This window comes from Cyprinodon tularosa, unplaced genomic scaffold (genome assembly GCF_016077235.1).
Source record: "Cyprinodon tularosa strain WSP-4 unplaced genomic scaffold, ASM1607723v1 ctg32, whole genome shotgun sequence".
Classification (NCBI taxonomy): domain Eukaryota; kingdom Metazoa; phylum Chordata; class Actinopteri; order Cyprinodontiformes; family Cyprinodontidae; genus Cyprinodon; species Cyprinodon tularosa.
Window position 1 is genome coordinate 2,281,088 of NW_024039030.1, and position 17,737 is coordinate 2,298,824.

The 17,737-nt window shown below is 37.6% G+C and overlaps 1 protein-coding gene across 2 annotated transcripts; it reads right to left on the bottom strand.

The window, feature by feature from the left end:
- Positions 1-843: 843 nt before the first annotated feature.
- Positions 844-16,753, bottom strand: zfand4 (zinc finger, AN1-type domain 4). Of its 2 annotated transcripts, none has more exons than XM_038292964.1 (10): positions 16,442-16,753; positions 14,325-14,630; positions 9,481-9,556; positions 8,947-9,014; positions 8,665-8,851; positions 7,626-7,767; positions 5,956-7,170; positions 4,679-4,733; positions 3,172-3,289; positions 844-1,841 (listed from the first exon to the last, which is right to left on the bottom strand). In XM_038292964.1, the coding sequence occupies exons 2-10, from the start codon at positions 14,506-14,508 to the stop codon at positions 1,706-1,708; spliced, it is 2,181 nt and encodes a 726-aa protein (XP_038148892.1). In that variant the 5' UTR covers positions 14,509-14,630; positions 16,442-16,753; the 3' UTR covers positions 844-1,705. The 2 variants fall into 2 exon arrangements, 1 of the variants encoding a protein (XP_038148892.1); XR_005281490.1 differs by having other exon boundaries at positions 1,809-1,841; positions 3,172-4,017.
- Positions 16,754-17,737: the final 984 nt, after the last annotated feature.

A 17,737-nucleotide genomic window follows, 5' to 3' on the forward strand; every position in this document is an offset into this window, starting at 1 on the left:
TGGGGATAAAAATACAGACGTGGCTCTGGTCAGTGATCGTCAGACACACAAGAACAACATCCGAAGAGAGAATAATAAGAGGTGCTTTTTTTTTTTTTCAAAACTAAAACAGGTCCTCAAAGTGCTCATATTCACTGATGTTTTCAATAGGTCCAGTCTCCTTCAGCGGGAACTGCTCTGTGCATAGTTATAGGCATTCATCTGCCCTCCTGGTATTATAAATGTAAAGATGTTCCTGTAAATGTAAACAAAGCTTTTATGAGATCCATCGTATATTTTAAATACCAAGTGCTGTTATAGAGAAATGTTTTTCTCTCAACTATAAAACTCATTCTTAACTGAAGAGACTCATTTATTGACAAAGATACTTACTGCTGATCAACATAAATTAGGTGGAGTTGGTAACATCAGCTTTCCCATCAAGTGGCGACCCAGCTTTAATAAAGATGCTGTCCTCTGGCTTAAATTAGCAAAGAGGGAGTTTCAGTGTTTAACAAGTTTATTGGTTTGCCGAGCTTGTTGCTTAGGAACTAGTCAAGTGTCTAAGTCAAGAAAGGGCTTTTAATGTGAAAAGATTTGTACACGCCAAGTAGAAACATTTCTCATCTCAGCCATTAGGGGAAAAAGTTGTGAGGATTAGAAGTGACGAAGGTCAAAACCATTGCAAGTACCAGTAATGAGGAACAGAAACTGTGATTCTTAAGAATCCGTCCAAGAAATCAAAGGGACTTATAGTGCTTTCGGTCATTTCATTTACAGTAAACTCAAACTGGAAATTTATTTCAGACAAAAATAGGTTAGAGACTATGAATTCAAATGGAAGAAAACTTTATTAGACAAAACCCCTGTAGATACTTAACCAGCATTGAGCTTTTTTATTTTTTTTTTTGCAACAGCAAAGCATTAAAAAAGAATTAAAAACATTTTCAGCCACCTCACTGTAGACACAAATAGCATAACCTACCCCATTCTACTACAGTTTAATCAACAAGTGGACAAATTACTGACATTCACACTTACATCGCATACTTATGTCAAAAACAGCCTTTATTTAAATAAGTAGCATTAATAAATATTAGAGTATTTCATCAATAAGTGGGTGGACTGTTTTGTTTCAAAAAAGAAAAATATATAATTGATGTATTTATGTGCCCAGTTAAGAAAAGACATTTAAATGTACAGGATATAAAAATCTGGATGTTAACACGTCATGAGAAAAGCACAGAAATGTATGCAGCTTTCCCCACTATGAAGTAAAGTTAGATGTAGAAATATAGTTCTAAAGTGCATCTGTTTTAAGACTTGTCAAATAAAGTCAACAGCGGTCCTATTGTGGGGAAAAAAATTATAAAGTAAAAAAAAAAACGTGCAGCAAAGATACAGAGTGAATACTACCTACAAACATGCAGTTTATTTTTAAGACGAAAAAGGAATAAACTAAGAAATACAAAAAACAACTATTTTCACATTGCCAAAGGTGATAATTAGCTCTGTGCCATTTCAGTCCACTCTAGTGTTCCACACTAGATTATACATTTTATGATTAAAATTTTAAGCAACCTTGGCAGATTAAAAATAAAATAAAGAAAGCACACAGTGGTGTAAGTTTTTTCCTTTTTATAAATGTCTTTTGCAGAACATTTTCCCCTCCTGGTTCATTGAATTCATCCTTGTTCAATCTGTCCCCTGTGAGGGGTTGTGGTGTTTAGATCTTAGGCAGCTTGGGAGCACTAATAAGAGGGTTGGTATCTTGCAGAAACCGCCGCCCAGCAGTCTTGTAGTCATAAGAGCAGTCGTGCGTCTCAGCGTAACGATGAGTGGCACAGAAATTGTGCCCACACCTAAAAGTAGATAGATATTGCCATTAGTAAGCTACAGATTTATTTTCTCTTCACCTCCAGTTTATTTTTCTTAATTTAGACAAAACTATTAGATCTCACATTAAAGGGCATATATTTTAGTATCTATAGACCTATGATTAGCTTAAGAAAAAAAAACAAAAAAACAGCCTGTCTGTCAAATCAGGTACATTTATCTATGATTTTACACAGCGAAATAGCCGCCTGCGCAACGCCCATTATAAAAGGAAACAGGTCTTGTGGATCCAGTGGGACTAAAATGGTTTCCATTTGTGATGGAGAGGGAAAATGGATGATGGACTTGGAGTGCATTTTATAAACACATTTGGCTTTAAGAAACAATTGAAATCCTATATTTCAGAGTAAGATACAGAATCAGAGGAGAATAAAGGTTATGGCTCAGAAAAGCTCAGGCAGGAAGTAAACAGCCAGAACACTTGAGGTAACAGCAGCCGAAAAGTCTGCTAACGTCCAGAGATCTCATTAAAGTATTAATTGCTTTCAATAAACAATCCTTTTGCATGTTTAGCTTCCATAATTAGGGTTATTTTCCTCCTCTGAGCCAAATGAAGAAGCCAGTAAAATGCATAAATAAAAATATAACAGACTAATTATTTGCAGCAAATGAAACTTGTGCAATAACTGCGTGGCTGGCTAGTATAAAATGCTGTGATGACAGAACTATTGAGAGGATAATGCAGACCCAGAGATTAAATCCTTTGCACCCGAATGTTGACAATGTTTAAGTGTTAAATAATGTTTGTCAAAGGCAGCATTTACCACTCTGGTAAAATAGAGACATATTTGACTTTTATATCTCATCATAAGGTGCTGGTTTTAGCTAATTTTCCAAGCTTCTACTCTTAGTTAACATTTTCATTGACTCTGCACTTATGATTAACATTATGATATATGCCATTTGTATTTGCTTAACTACTGTTTTATTTACTAATTTTAATTCTACATTAGCTTTCTTTAATCTAAGCTAATCTCTCCGTTTACAAATGAGGTTAATTACTCAAGACTTTCTGAAACCTAGCAGGCTGCAAGATATATTCAATTTGTTGAGCAAAAAAAGTGAGATAAAGGGATTTGTGTTATGGTTTGATGACTTTCATAAAACTAATGACTTGCAAAAAAGCTGTGACGTCCATTTCCCTTCAGCAAATTCGACAGGAAATCGAAGGGAACAAGAGAAGGACCACTTTGTACTATAAGACTTGCCTCAAGCACAGGGATGAAAAAGAGAGAGATTTAGAGTCAGGCAGTGAGACTGTTTAAATGGGAGCAGCAGTGGATTTGTGACGTATACCTGCATTCATAACTGGTGGCTAGTCCAGTTTTTTTGCCACAAAGGAAGCAGTGCTTTGAGTTCTTTTTCTTGGTGCCAGTGGGGGCCTTAACTGGAGGTAGGTGGTACGCTGGAGTGCCTAAAAGCCAAGTAAACCTGTTAGCCACACAAGTCAGAGTAAAATTAAACACCTCAGAGTAAAAACCCTTCTCAGTTGTCATTTTATAAATTATATCAAGTAGAGCTTAGAGCATGCACAGCTTGATCTGATAAATTACCACCAGTTTAACAGTTTGTGTTGTCTAGTATAGCAATAGACAATCAGGAAATTCAACCTTAAGAGTCCTACTAAACACTTTTAATACATATTTTAAGTTGATCTGCAAGTGTTTTAGAGCACATGCAGATCAACTCAAAGTATGTATTCAAGTATTAAATGTTCTAAATTTCTTTTTTTTTTTATTAAAACATTACATTTCTCTTTTAAATATTACAAATAAACAAAAAAGAACACTCAGACCTTCAGTTAGCACCTGCTAGATCCATCAAACAAATAAGGCAGTAAAGGAGTTAGTGAAAAACAGCTGACTAATAAAGGAACAATAAGCATATCTGTCTCTTCAGAGCTTTCAGGCATCATGTGAAATGAAAGCAGCGGTTTCCTTCAGCTGTAAACAGGAAAAAAAGATGTTGACAACACTAAAAACTGCAATATATCTGTCTCAATGAATTCAGGTAATTGTCCTTGATTAAAACTTTCCTGCTTTGGTTTGTTCATTTCTCACCTCGCCTTTCTCACCCATCTAAACAATATCTATTTATTACTATATTGCTATAGTAATCACTAATAACTAGTCAATCTAATTACTATAGTAAAGATAAGAAAAATGATTCACCAATATATTTTTGAAGAGGGATGTGCAAGCAGTGGGGATTCAAGCACACACACACAATTATTAAATTAAGCTACATTAAGTTAGCTGGAAATACAGATGAAGTGGGGCGGGCTGCAGATGTTTTTTTAATAAATCAAATCTAACAGCCTCTGTCGTCAAACATGCTAAATTTGGGGTTTAAACAGTCTTTCGGAAACCTCAGTTTAGGTATTAGTCTATAGAAGTGTTGACTAATAGATTTATTACAAATTTACTCACAAAGCTTAAAATACCTGCAGATAAATTTGTCTTGAGTTTGTAAAACTACTTCAGAGACTGCACTTCCACACAGTTGGAACTGCTCCTAGTTTAAATAATCATCAGGTGCTACGAGTGTGGAGAACAGAAATACATATTTCTGACTGTTTTTCTTAAAGAGAAATCAGACAAATTAGTCACAGCAGGTTAAAGCTTTACAAAAACAAGAAATGCGAGAAACAGAACATCTGCAGATAGGTTCTTTCATACAAATGTCACAGAGTTTTGCCCTAAATCTTGAAAAACTTTATTTTCTCATTGAAACACGGCAGTATTCATAAAGGCTCAAGATATGCTTTTGTAGTTTACATCTTCTTTTTGTAGTCCTTCCTTACCTACTGTCCCAAATGAACTCATGACTCCTCCAGCTGATGCCAGACAGTTATTGGTCTGAAAATAAAAAAAAAATAAAAAATTAAAGAGCATCAATACAAGGAACTGTTGTGTTAAACTTTTAAAAGGATCAAATTCAAATCTACAGAAAAAGAACACCACTTCTCCCGCTGCTGGTGATTTCATTGTAGTTTTGGTCGTTTTTAAGGGTGTGCCGATAAAACTTTCCATTTCAGATATGATACAGATGTTGCAGCCCTGAGAATTGGACGATATGGATATTGACCCCTTATGATATTTACATGAATCAAACTTTTTTTTAAACCATTTTGTACTGAAGAATGGGAGAAAATCCTTGATCAAGTTATTTACTGAAAATAGCAGATTTTACCTGTGGGCGGGTATAATATTATATTAGTTATTGGCCAATATTTTATATCAGAATAGATTGGGACATCCCTAGGTGCTTGACTTTTTTTTTTCCAGCTATGACATTAAAGTTAGGCATGGAACATTTCATCTTGACCGTGTGTTTAGTGCTGCCAGTGGGATGTTTTCTAAACATGACTTTACACCTTTCAATTTAAGAATAGCAGTTGAAACAATTTAGTTTTGAGGCTTAAATAATATCATCCACTTGCAGCATTTTGGTTTAATCAGGGTTTATTATTCACATTTCAGTAATATTTCAAAAGAGTCGATTTCAAAATATGGAGAAAAAAACGGAATGAGGTTAAAATACGGAGTATAAAATTAATTGCAATGAAGTAAATCTATTAATTGATGATTTCTATTCATTGCTACCATTTATCTCCATATTAGAAAAGTAAGCGGGTGTGATATAATTGAAAAGGGTGACATTGAATTCAATTATGCCATATTTTACATTCACAGCAGCTCTTTGAGATTGCACACATAGATGTCTTTATGATTACTTTAGTTTGATATATTGTACAGATCTATATCTGACTTTTAAATTATTAAAAACAGAAAATAAGCAGATAAACATGTTTAAATGCAAGAATAAGAAAATTGTTTGTTTTTTTGTGTTTAGGAAAGAGAAACAGGAGTAAATGTAAATTAACCATTAAATTAATGTTGGAAATAGATGGAAATAGGCAAAAGAATCAGATTGAATGATTTTAGGTAGGTGTTACTACATATTTAAACCAGAGAAAGGCAAATACAGAAAGTCAAAAGAGCAGTTGGAAAAAGAAGTACCAAAAATGGACATAGAAAATGTCAATTATAGCAGCTATTAGTGATTGCATCAGCTCACCCTGTAAGAAGCTGCAGCTCGGCGCAGTGGTGACATTGGTCTAAAGAGGTCTTCCTGAAAAAACTTGTTGGTAGGGATGGATTGCAGCCTGGAGCTAAGGCTGCTCTGTCCTGAGGCAGTAGCTGCAGTAGGTAGCGTCAGTGAAAAGCCCAGACTCTCTCCAAGACTCTGTCTGCTGCTATTGTCAGGAGCTTGTGTTGAGAGGGATGCAAAGAGCTCAGAGTTGCTCACAGACCCCAGAGGTTCCTTACAGGCTTGGTTTACCATCTTAGTGATGCCTCTTGCTTCTCTTTTAGAAATAAGTTCTGGACGTTTACTACAGGACTCTACTTTGACACCACGGAGGCGTGCTGGATGAGTTGATAAGGAGGCTGGGGGATGTGGGGATATGCTGCCCGGCTTTGCTGAGGATTGTGCTTGTAGGTTGGACTGTATACAAAGTGTTGGGTCAAAAGGCTGAGAGAGCATTCTGGTTGATGGTGAAGGGGAAGCAGGTAATGTGGAAGTAGGGCTGATATGAACCGATGTGCCGAGCTGTGTTCCGTCAGCTCTGCTGGTGAGAGCATCGCTTGGGCCAAGAGTCCAGGGACAGAGTGGGGAGGGGGAGTGTGGCAGCTGGTGCTGAGCCCCTACATCAATGGTCTGATGGCCTCCCTCATGCTGGATGGACATATCCAAGCTTAGAGGGTCTGATAGTTCTCCAAATGACGTCCCCGACTGTGCCGGGACAACAAGACCAACTGGCTCCTCCAGTATACTGAGCCCGACTGACTCCACTGAAGGCTCAACTGGGTCAAAGGGGGATTCAGGAGCGCCCCTAGCGCAGAGTGGTGGGAGCTGAGGGTAAACACAGTCTTTCATCAATCTGCTGCCAATGTCCATTCGGGACACTTTTGGAGGTGGGCGGATCTTTGTAAACGGTGGGCCCGTCTCCCAGGGTTCCTCCTCCTGAAGCATGTAACATGAAGACGATGCGAAAGATGGAGGAGAGCGTCTGTGGATGGTTACATGGGCAGAGGCTGCAGTAGGGGGAGGAGAGGGGTCTGTGGGTTTGGGCTCCACGATGGGAGGTAGTGGGGCATTTGTCTGCCAAGGCTGGTTGATCTGTGGGAGGGTGCGAAAGAGGCGATGAAGGTGCTGTGTGGTGGAAGGTCCAAGAAAGCTGGTGCCAGGTTGTGTGTCAGGAGTGGACAGCGGTGTTACTTTTGCAGACTTCTGGAATGCAAAACAAGACAAATGTCTATATTTCAGCAGGTGTTAAATATCATTGATTTACATGGCCTGTTACCCTGCATTACACAGCAGCGGTTTGATGAGTTAAACAGGTAGACTGTTAAACTACTGCAGCTCAGCTGCTTTCTATGAAGCACAATATACCCACTTCTGTCCTTGCTGAGCATAACTAATGTGATATTAAAATTAAACAATTGGTCTTTATTAAAATGTAAAATAAAGGAAGCCAAAATGTCTAAAACATCTGAATTTGTTCAAAAACTTTTTAAAAAGAGGTTTTCTTAATCCCCTTAGTAAAATAATCATTCAATACATTCAAAAATAGAAACTGTATATTGCTGTTTGTATGCCTTTGCAATGCACTTTAAAATATCTACAGGAGAAAAACATTTAAGCATTTTGCAGGTTTTTATTTTATTTTATTTCAATCCAACTACCTTTTTGTTAAGATTCATGTCCTCCATCTTGGCTTTAAGCAGCTTCATTTTGGTCATGGTGATTGAGTTCTCGAGGCAATGCTGCGCAACAGCGGGACTCTCTCCATCCTCCTCAGTGTGAACATTGAACACTGAGCCTCCGCTAAAACACATGGAAAGCAAGTTTACAATTAATATGTATAAAAATGCAAAGGGAACGAAGAGGCATAGCATTTTTTTTTATTTTTCCAGGGAGCTAGGTCTTAGTTCTTTTTGGTTACTTTTCTAAGCAGGGTTTAGAAAGCACTTACTGCATAGGAGGCTTAACATAATTCTCAGAAAGAAAAAAAAAAAAAAAAAAAAAAAAAAAAAACATCTGACTGACATGCTGAGCTTTCTGGCTTTCAATTTGGAGACTGGATCAAATCTTTCCTGGTTCTACTTTTGCGTTGTAGCAGAATTTCTGCTCAATACAGCAAGAATTTTAAGATCTCTTTTACACAATCATGAATCAAATTTGGGAAGCAAACGCATTAATGGATAAAGACCCCCACGTCCTTACAATTGCATGGCATACAGTAAGTGCAGAGTCCATGCAAGTATGTGGGAGCCTTTAATTACTGAATCACTTCTGTTTAACTTAGATGACATCTACAGTAATTCAACTTAACTGATTTACTTTGCTGATCCTAGTTCTATAAAGGAGCGTTTCCACAGATCCTTTCTTTCCAGCTGAAGTTAGACTTATTAGTCCTTGCTTCTCACAACATGTTCAATAGATGTTAATGAACATGCTGCAGATTCTAAATCCCTTGATGTTTCTTAATATTTTCTTAACCGGCCTGAAAATGTTTAAAAAAAAACATGTTTATTGCAATTTTTGTTCCTTTCATATAAACTACTTTTGTCTTCTTGTCACTGTCACAATTAAATTCCCCCACGTCTGAATAATAAAGACATTTCTTTTTGGATGTTTTCAGCTCTGGCATGCCTTTCTGGTGTATAGAAACTTTATTTAGTATTTGGACATATTGAAATGGTGCTAAACAATAAAACCAACCTGAGAGACTCGGAGAGAGGAGTTAGGGTCCCGTCTCCCCGGTCAACTAATCGGAAGAAGCTCAGCTGGTCGCCCTCACGATACACAAGAAACGTGACCTGCTTATTTGCTTGATTTTTGTCCCAGCCGTCTTCCTTTGTGCTCTCCATCAGGTCAGCCACTTCTTTGACAGGATCCTCCAGAGTTACTAACATAAAAAGCAAGAGAGATTCAATGGTTAAAAACCAAGGGGTGCATTTCATGGAATTGTATTCAACAGTGAAGATCACTGGAATGCCTTACCCCTCCTGGTGTTAATTGGTCCTCCCCTCATGGCTAAAACAAGTTTCAATGTGCAGCCCTCTGCAATTCTGTAACAATAGAATACAAATTTAATTTGAGAAAAAAAGAAGAAAAAAAAATCTGTATTATGAATCAACCCAAACACTCCAGGACAGGAAATGATCTTGGGAAACTCAAGAGTGGGAATTTTACTGGAACTGCTTCATTATTATTCTGAACTCTAAAAGCATGCTGTAGTGTGATGAAGGAGCCTGGCCATAACATTAGGGATAAACATAAACCCACCAGCTGCAGCTGGCAGAGCACCAGAGACTACATGACAAAATGATAAGAGTGGAAGAGCAAATTCTCGAAATATCCTGCAGAACAGCTCTATTTTTTCAGCTCTTCTACTTTAGAAACTGTGCCTTAATTGAGGAGGGGGTGGTTATTTACACACAAGAGTTTTATCTAATGACTTTAAATGTACACAGATTAGGAAGAGCATTCTGGCATAGGTGTCAGGCCTCCAAAAGACATGAAGTATAGATTTACCCATAATCATGTAGACGATGATCATCATCCAGCTCAACATTGTTCCAGATAAGATGCTGCTGTGCAACAGGGATACCTTTATACAGTCAGAGAGAGGGGAGGAGAGAGAGAACAACCAAAGGTCACAAGGATAGGTTTAGATTTCATTTGCTAGTTTGACTAATGGAACAGGCCCTTTATGGACAACAATAAGTGACTCATGCCTGCCCCCTAAAGACAAAATAAGACATCTGCCAAGAAAGCCAAGGTGAAAACATCATTATTTTCTATAATATTCATTTGAATCAAAAAGTTACATTGTGTTTTCCACAGAACCCAGATTAAAACATTAGGTCCATGGATGAGTAGGAAGCCATCCGAGTCAGTGAACCCCCGACTCAATGCTGGGGTTGATTAACCAAACTGACTAGTCCAGAGTGAGTAAATCCTAGTCGTCAAGTACCACTACCCTGCTGTTTCAAATGTCTCCTCATTGCCACACACCTGACATATAAACAAATGATTAACAGGCTTCTGCAGCTCTTGATGGCAGCTAAGGATATGATGCAATCAGGTGTGCTGAGACAGAGAGACATCTAAAACATGCAGAGCAGTGGTACTTGAAGAGCAGGTTGGGGAACCACTGGACTAGTCCCATCTGAAAAGAGCCCGATTTCAAAGGCAGGATTAAAAAAGAAACCAGAAACAAGTTAGAACCATTCGGGTAGCAATTGATGGAACAAAAACATGTCTCTTTTTTTTTGCAAGAGAATCTCTTAGCACAATCAGCTGTATAAATGTTAAAGATATATCGAGCTCATTGCTGACATAATATAGAGCTTTGTTGGATTTGCAGTCTTTACCATTATGGTTATAGAAAGGCAATGCTGCATTATGGGTAATTCGTGGCCAAACTTAAACCCCCACCTCTCGCACTGTGATTGGTCCAGTCAGATTTAGACCAGAGAGTCTGGGCCTTCCCAGACTGACCCAGCTTTGTATTGAGGCTGGGGGTTAAGAGGTCAGTCTTGACAAATCAACAGCAGCTTACATTGCAGAGCAGCATGCTCAGAGAAAAGCATCTTAAAGCTTGCACCGTGTGCTTCCTCACTAAAGCTAAAGAATTATCCTAGATGGAAGAATCCTCTATTAAGAGAAAAGTGTTTAAAATTTGCACACAGCTTCAGTTAATACAGCTAGAAACCACCAAACAGGTTTGAAACCTGGCTGTAGAGATGGAATAAGACCTGGACCTTTAGAGGCATCTCCAGGATTAAAGCACTAATATCTTAGCAGGATCTTGAAAAACAAAGATGTGTACTGCATAAAAATCTTCGTAGGTTTGCCTAAAAATTTTAACAGACAGCTGCAGTTGAACCTGAACACAGCTGCCCTTTTCCTGACTTAAATTAAGAAAATGGAGCACATCTCCCCAATTTTAAAGATGTTACACTGGCTCTTAATATCGGAGTATAGACCTTAAACTGAATGGCTTTGCAACAACATACATTAAGACTTGTTTTCAGTGTATCAACCAAGACTCCTCACGTCTTCTGGCTCTAATCTACTCTGCAAAACCACTAACTAGCATGAGGCAGCTTTAAGGTCTTATGCTCCACTAATCTGGAATAAACTCCCAGAAATGTGAGTGCTAAAACCCAGAGTAGCTTTAAATTAAGATTAAAACGTATTTGTTTGGTGATGCCTTTGACTGAACTATACAAGGTAACTAGTGAAGTTGTCAGTCCAACCTTCCTTTTTAAATTCATTTTAATTTTCTCAAATGACTTGTGCCTTAATTGTCCTTTTCCTTCTTATGCACAGAAATTTCAATTGTTGTGCTACTGAAATCTGATGTTTAAATAGATGTGCCTTGCTTAACATTGAGTACTGCTGCTTTGCACTGCAGGTCAACTGGCAAATACAAAAAAGGGCAATGACGACTCTTGCTAACAAGAAAGGTTAATACAGGTGCTGGTCATAAAATTAGAATATCATGAAAAAGTAGATTGATTTCAGTAATTCCATTTAAAAAGTGAAACTTGTATATTATATTCATACATTACATACAAACTCATATATTTCAGATGTTTATTTTGTTTAATTTTGATGATTACAAATGACAACAAATGAAAATCTCAAATTCATCATATCAGAAAATTAGAATATTGTGAAAAGGTTCAAAATTGATGGCCCCTGGTGCCACACTCTAATCAGCTAATTAACTCAAACCACCTGCAAAAGCCTTTAAATGGTCTTTCAGTCTAGTTCTATAGTGAAAGTGAAAATAGTGAAAAGCCCTTTGGGAAACTCCTCCAACTCCCATTGTCATTGTGACACAGCACACACAAGTGAACACTGCACACCATGAAATTGCATTTATGCCTCACCCGTGCAAGGGGGCAGCCCTCAATGGCGCCCCAAGGGAGCAGTGTGGCGGGACGGTACCATGCTCAGGGTACCTCAGTCATGGAGGAGAGCACTGGTTAATTACTCCCCCCACCAACCTGGCAGGTCGGGAGTCGAACCGGTAACCTTTGGGATCCAAGTCTGACACTCTAACCGCTCACCCACGACTGCCCCGACTATAGGCTACACAATCATGGGGAAGACTGCTGACTTGACAGTTGTCCAAAAGACGACCATCGACACCTTGCACAAGGAGGGCAAGACACAAAAGGTCATCGCTAAAGAGGCTGGCTGTTCACAGAGCTCAGTGTCCAAGCACATTAATAGAGAGGCGAAGGGAAGGAAAAGATGTGGTCGAAAAAAGTGTACAAGCAAGAGAGATAACCGCACCCTGGAGAGGATTGTGAAACAAAACCCATTCAAAAATGTGGGGGAGATTCACAAAGAGTGGACTGCAGCTGGAGTGAGTGCTTCAAGAACCACCACACACAGACGTATGAAAGACATGGGTTTCTGCTGTCGCATTCCTTGTGTCAAGCCACTCTTGAACCACAGACAGCGTCAGAAGCGTCTTGCCTGGGCTAAAGAGAAACAGGACTGGACTGCTGGTGAGTGGTCCAAAGTCATGTTCTCTGATGAAAGTAAATTTTGCATTACCTTTGGAAATCAAGGTCCCAGAGTCTGGAGGAAAAGAAGAGAGGCACTTCATCCACGTTGCTTGAAGTCCAGTGTAAAGTTTCCACAGTCAGTGATGGTTTGGGGTGCCATGTCATCTGCTGGTGTTGGTCCATTGTGTTTTCTGAGGTCCAGGGTCAACGCAGCCACATACCAGGAAGTTTTAGAGCACTTCATGCTTCCTGCAGCTGACCAACTTTTTGGAGATGCAGATTTCATTTTGCAACAGGACTTGGCACCTGCACACAGTGCCAAAGCTACCAGTACCTGGTTGAAGGACCATGGTATCCCTGTTCTTAATTGGCCAGCAAACTCTCCTGACCTTAACCCCATAGAAAATCTATGGGGTATTGTGAAGAAGAAGATGCAATACACCAGACCCAACAATTCAGAAGAGCTAAAAGCCACTATTAGAGCAACCTGGGCTATCATAACACCTGAGCAGTGCCACAGACTGATCGACTCCATGCCACGCCGCATTGCTGCAGTAATACAGGCCAAAGGAGGCCCAACTAAATACTGAGTGCTGTACATGCTCATACTTTTCATGTTCATACTTTTCAGTTGGCCAACATTTCTATAAATCCTTTGTTTTTATTGGTCTTCAGTAATATTCTAATTTTCTGATATGATGAATTTGAGATTTTCATTTGTTGTCATTTGTAATCATCAAAATTAAACAAAATAAACATCTGAAATATATGAGTTTGTATGTAATGTATGAATATAATATACAAGTTTCACTTTTTAAATGGAATTACTGAAATCAATCTACTTTTTCATGATATTCTAATTTTATGACCAGCACCTGTATGTCTGCCTGAAAATACTACTGAGAACAACATGGATCACTGCATGAAAAGCAGCAGTGCTCCACCTCTCAGGCTCATTATTGTTACACTTTTTTAAAATGGCAACCTCTATGTAACATGTCTTTCATGCAGTCAACTGCAGACCAGACTAACAGCTAAGATGCTGAGGTCTATTAGGCCAAAGTCAAAAAAGTTAGTGTTAAAAATATTACTCTAGTTGTAATAGGCGTTATGTTTATAATTTAAAAAAATTAGTATTTGTTATTATTTTCATTTTATTTTCAAGAAATCAGATCCTACATCTATTTTTGCAGACATTTAAATTATTAATTTGCACTATATAACTTTTTTTTATTAACATAAGAATTTTATACAAAAGCCAAGCAATTAAAATATATAAAATAGTTTTTTGGTCAGAAGAGTATATTTAATATATATATATATATATATATATATATATTTTTTTTTTTTTTTATTCATGCCATGTTGCAATTACCTTTTACTTTCATTAAAATCACCTTTGGCTTTTTAACACCAATAGAACACTTGGTAATATGGTGTGCTTCAACAGGCACACACAATTTGCAGTGCTTTAAAATTCAAAGCTTGAGAAAGTTAGAGTATCAGAAGCAAATTAAAACTTCCCAATGTTGCAAACTACTTTGAAAAAGTTGAAACCTAAATTTATCTTCATCTTTAACAAATCAACTATAAAATTACAAAATAAATTTTAGATCAAATCTAAGAGCCATTACGCACTGTAAAAAGCTTTGCTTCAATTTAACATAAGGCACAGACAAAGCAAACATGCATATCCTAAAGACACTGAGCAACTAGGGTTACTAATTCATGCAATTGGTATTCTTTTCTCAGGTTGTGATTACAATTATTTTATTAAGTACAAAACAAATATACAACTTCTCCTAACAGTAGACAAACATGGAAGACTTGAACGAGTGAGGCTTGTACCTTCCAGCCTTTGGATCTTCGCTTTGACTGAAAGGACAGCTTCAAAGGGCAATACACGCAGCTCGAAACAAGTTCCCGTCAGGGTCTCTATGAAAAGCTCCATAGTATCGTAGAATGGAAGCTTATACTGAAAAGCTCCCACGCTGTCGTCATTAAAGAAAGGAGGCTCTTTCCTGTTTGTCATCGTGGGAGAACGACAGACGCACTTTACAGGGTTGATGGAGAGGTAAGGCTGAGCCAAGGTGATGGAGAGAGGGACTGCTGCCTCCACCCGCTATAGACAAGCATCATGAAGGAGGACCTCAGCTGTAAGTAAAGACATAAATATCTGTCAGAGTGAGAAAGGCATCTGTCCGTTTTCCTTAATTGATAGTGTGAGCATCCATTAACTGGTGTGAAAAGGCTTGGATTTAGCCTTTTCACACCACTTTAGAAATTTGATCAGTGGTTTTTAATTCATTTTATAAAGGACGATTTTCACGGTATACCGTCTGGCCGACAGTGGTCGATGCTCAATACTTTTTCTTATACCCTATTTTCTTAAAGGAAACTTTAAATGTCTATTTAAGTTAGTCTGTAGACTATAGACTATGTGTATTGATTTAATTTCAATACAGTAAAAAATGATAAGTGTGGATAAGGTAAGTGCAAAAGGCTTTGGTTTCATTTTTTGTTTGCATTGAAACTACTCTCCAGGTACTAAACAGGGATTTTGTTATGTCATTCAGGTTTAGTACATCTGGCAGCAAATGGACTGAAATTTCTCATTAAACATTGAGCAAAGTATTAATGCCCCAGGGCCAAAATTCAAGTAGATCAGGTGAGCTGCATAAGCTCACTGGTATAATGTGTCCGTGGCTGACCTGAGCCACTGATGGATCACCTTGTGTGTCCCTTGAATAAAACAAGTAGTAAATGATGTAAACTATTGGGACAGTAGAGCACGACAAACATGCTTTTAATTGAGTTCTAACATTTTAATGTTGGTCACATGTAAGCATATTTGAATTTTAAATTGTTATTGATAAAAAAAAATATAATATTGCCCCAGCCAACCATTATTTATAATTAAAAGACAAGATAAAAATCAGAGAGAAAACAAAAAGGCCAAATGTTCAATAATCAGCTCTCACTGATGATCAGCAGCTCAAATAAGGAAAAGTAAACCAATATTAATCTTGAATTGCTTTCATATCTTGCATCTCTAACTTTGATACACATTGAGACTAACAGAAAGAAGCGAAATCAGATAAATAATGGGACAGAAACTATAACATCTATTCATTCACTTTCTGTTGGATTCAAAACCATCTCAATCAAAACTTATACATTTACCTTAAGATTGCTGGCAAGGAAAAGTCAGATTAGTACCCCCCTTAAAAAAAACATCAACTTTTGTCTTTACCTTTTGCAAGAGTTTTATATTTGGTTATTAATACATTACATTCATACATTACAAAAGTAATTAAAATAAAAATCATAAAAAGTTCCTTTAAAATTTAGATTTTAACCAAACAACTAAAATAATTTCGTATTTAATCAAAACCTCACATTTGAGTGGCATTTAAGTTAGACAAGATAAACCATAATCTGCAAAATAACCTGAATGCGTAAAATGGAATGCGATAAAAAAATCTTGTAAAAACACACAAAAAAAATTACATAGAAGAAAGAAAAACACTCATGAATTAAAATAAAAATCAAACCAAACATTAGATGAACTTTTTCTTAGATTGTGTATGGTGGGTTGAGGCCTTAAATATATTACAAGCGCTATTGAGTTGAAAACAGGCCCATTGTCTAAAGAACAATGTAAGTCAACATATCAGAGAACTATTTCCATTATTAAACACAGCTTGTTTTATAAACGACCCCAGAAAACTAAAGAGCTTGGCCGCAACACAACCAAAGGAAACCTAAAGCTAAGTGGGAGGACATAAAAATGTTGCTAACAAAAAAAAAAAAAACAGGACATGAATGAATTCCGGCCCTATGTGTGTTATTTCATCACTTGACCTCAATAAAAACATTTTATATGGCAGTTTTTACCACGCAGTCGTTTAACTAAATCTTTCGTCTCGATATTCAACTGAATATTCTAGTTAAATCCCACTTACCAGTAAGTCCCATCTAGCCGAGGCAGCTAACGTTAGCTGCCGTTGCCATGTTAGCCAACAACTTAAACAATGGCTTCCCTTCACGGGCTGCTGCTAGGCTACATCCAAACTGGCCTCGGCTCCGTCCGTCCGCTCTAGCCGTTGGGGGCGAGGCTACCCTGAGAGCTGAGCAACATAACTTTAAAGTCTAACTAATCCCGAAACAGACCGAAAGATACACATTTGTGAGCGTCGCCGTTGTTTGTTGGTTTGCGACATCTTTTACCTGTCAAACGGGGCTGAACGACACCTCAATGACGTATTTTGATTGATTTAGAAATGAGCCAATAGAGAAAGACAAAATGGGCTGGGGCTAAAGAAATCCCTCCTTATTTACGACTTAACTACTATAAACCTACTTTTAAAAGTAATGTTAAACCGTAGTGAAAATATGAAGACACAATTTAGTTGATTATGAGGAATGTTTTTTATATTATTGCACTTGTATGAAGATTTTTATCCATTAAGCAACACATAAATAAAATACAAATTTTTAAACTGAGGGCAAAGATGGGGACACTGCTCAACCGGATTTCATACTATTAAAATTACGGAACCACTAATCGCCTGATTTCTGTCTGAGAAAAGTTTTATCTTTATCTTACTTTCACCTCTGAAATTGAGGAATTAGTGCATAAAAGGCTAAATTGAAGTCATGCTACAGCCTGTTATGCCTCTCAGTGAGATTTGGGTTCTGATTCAGCCCTGGAATTCCTAGTTCTTAATTTTCAGCCAGTGTGTCGTACTTGGTGGCTTATTGATATTTAAGGGGGTCCAGTTCTTACATTTTGAACAGGTCTGTCCATAAAAAAAGTTCCTGCAGAAGTCAGCGGCTCAATCTGAGTTCTTTATGTCAAACTTCAGTTTTACCACTGGATACTAGTTGAACTAAAAGGACTTCCTCCTTTCACATCCCCATCAAAATCAAACTTCTGTGAATCAGAATAACAGTCTTCATAATTTGACCGGCATAACTCTTTCACGTTAGCAGTGGCTGAGAAGGCAGTAGTAGACCTCCAGTAGTCTTTCACATATATGGAAGGCTTCTCGTTTCCATGTAAATTTCTGGTGAAGACTTCTGTCCAATTACAATCACAGATTTACAGGAACCACAAAAGAGGAAGTGATTGTTGCCTTAGTGGAGTTTAAGAACCTTAAGGATTTAACCTTACTGGTGGGTCTAGGTTTTCCTGCAGCTATTCAGATTTCTTCCATTTCTCTTTTTAAATATTTGTGTAGAAATATTCTGCAAACACA

Coding starts and splice junctions, on each gene's coding strand:
- zfand4 (XM_038292964.1), bottom strand. CDS start 14,508: ATGACAAACAGGAAAGAGCCTCCTTTCTTTAATGACGACAGCGTGGGA. Junction 8,852..8,946: donor ACCAATTAACACCAGGAGGG/GTAAGGCATTCC, acceptor TTTTTATGTTAG/TAACTCTGGAGGATCCTGTC. Junction 7,171..7,625: donor ACATGAATCTTAACAAAAAG/GTAGTTGGATTG, acceptor TTTGCATTCCAG/AAGTCTGCAAAAGTAACACC.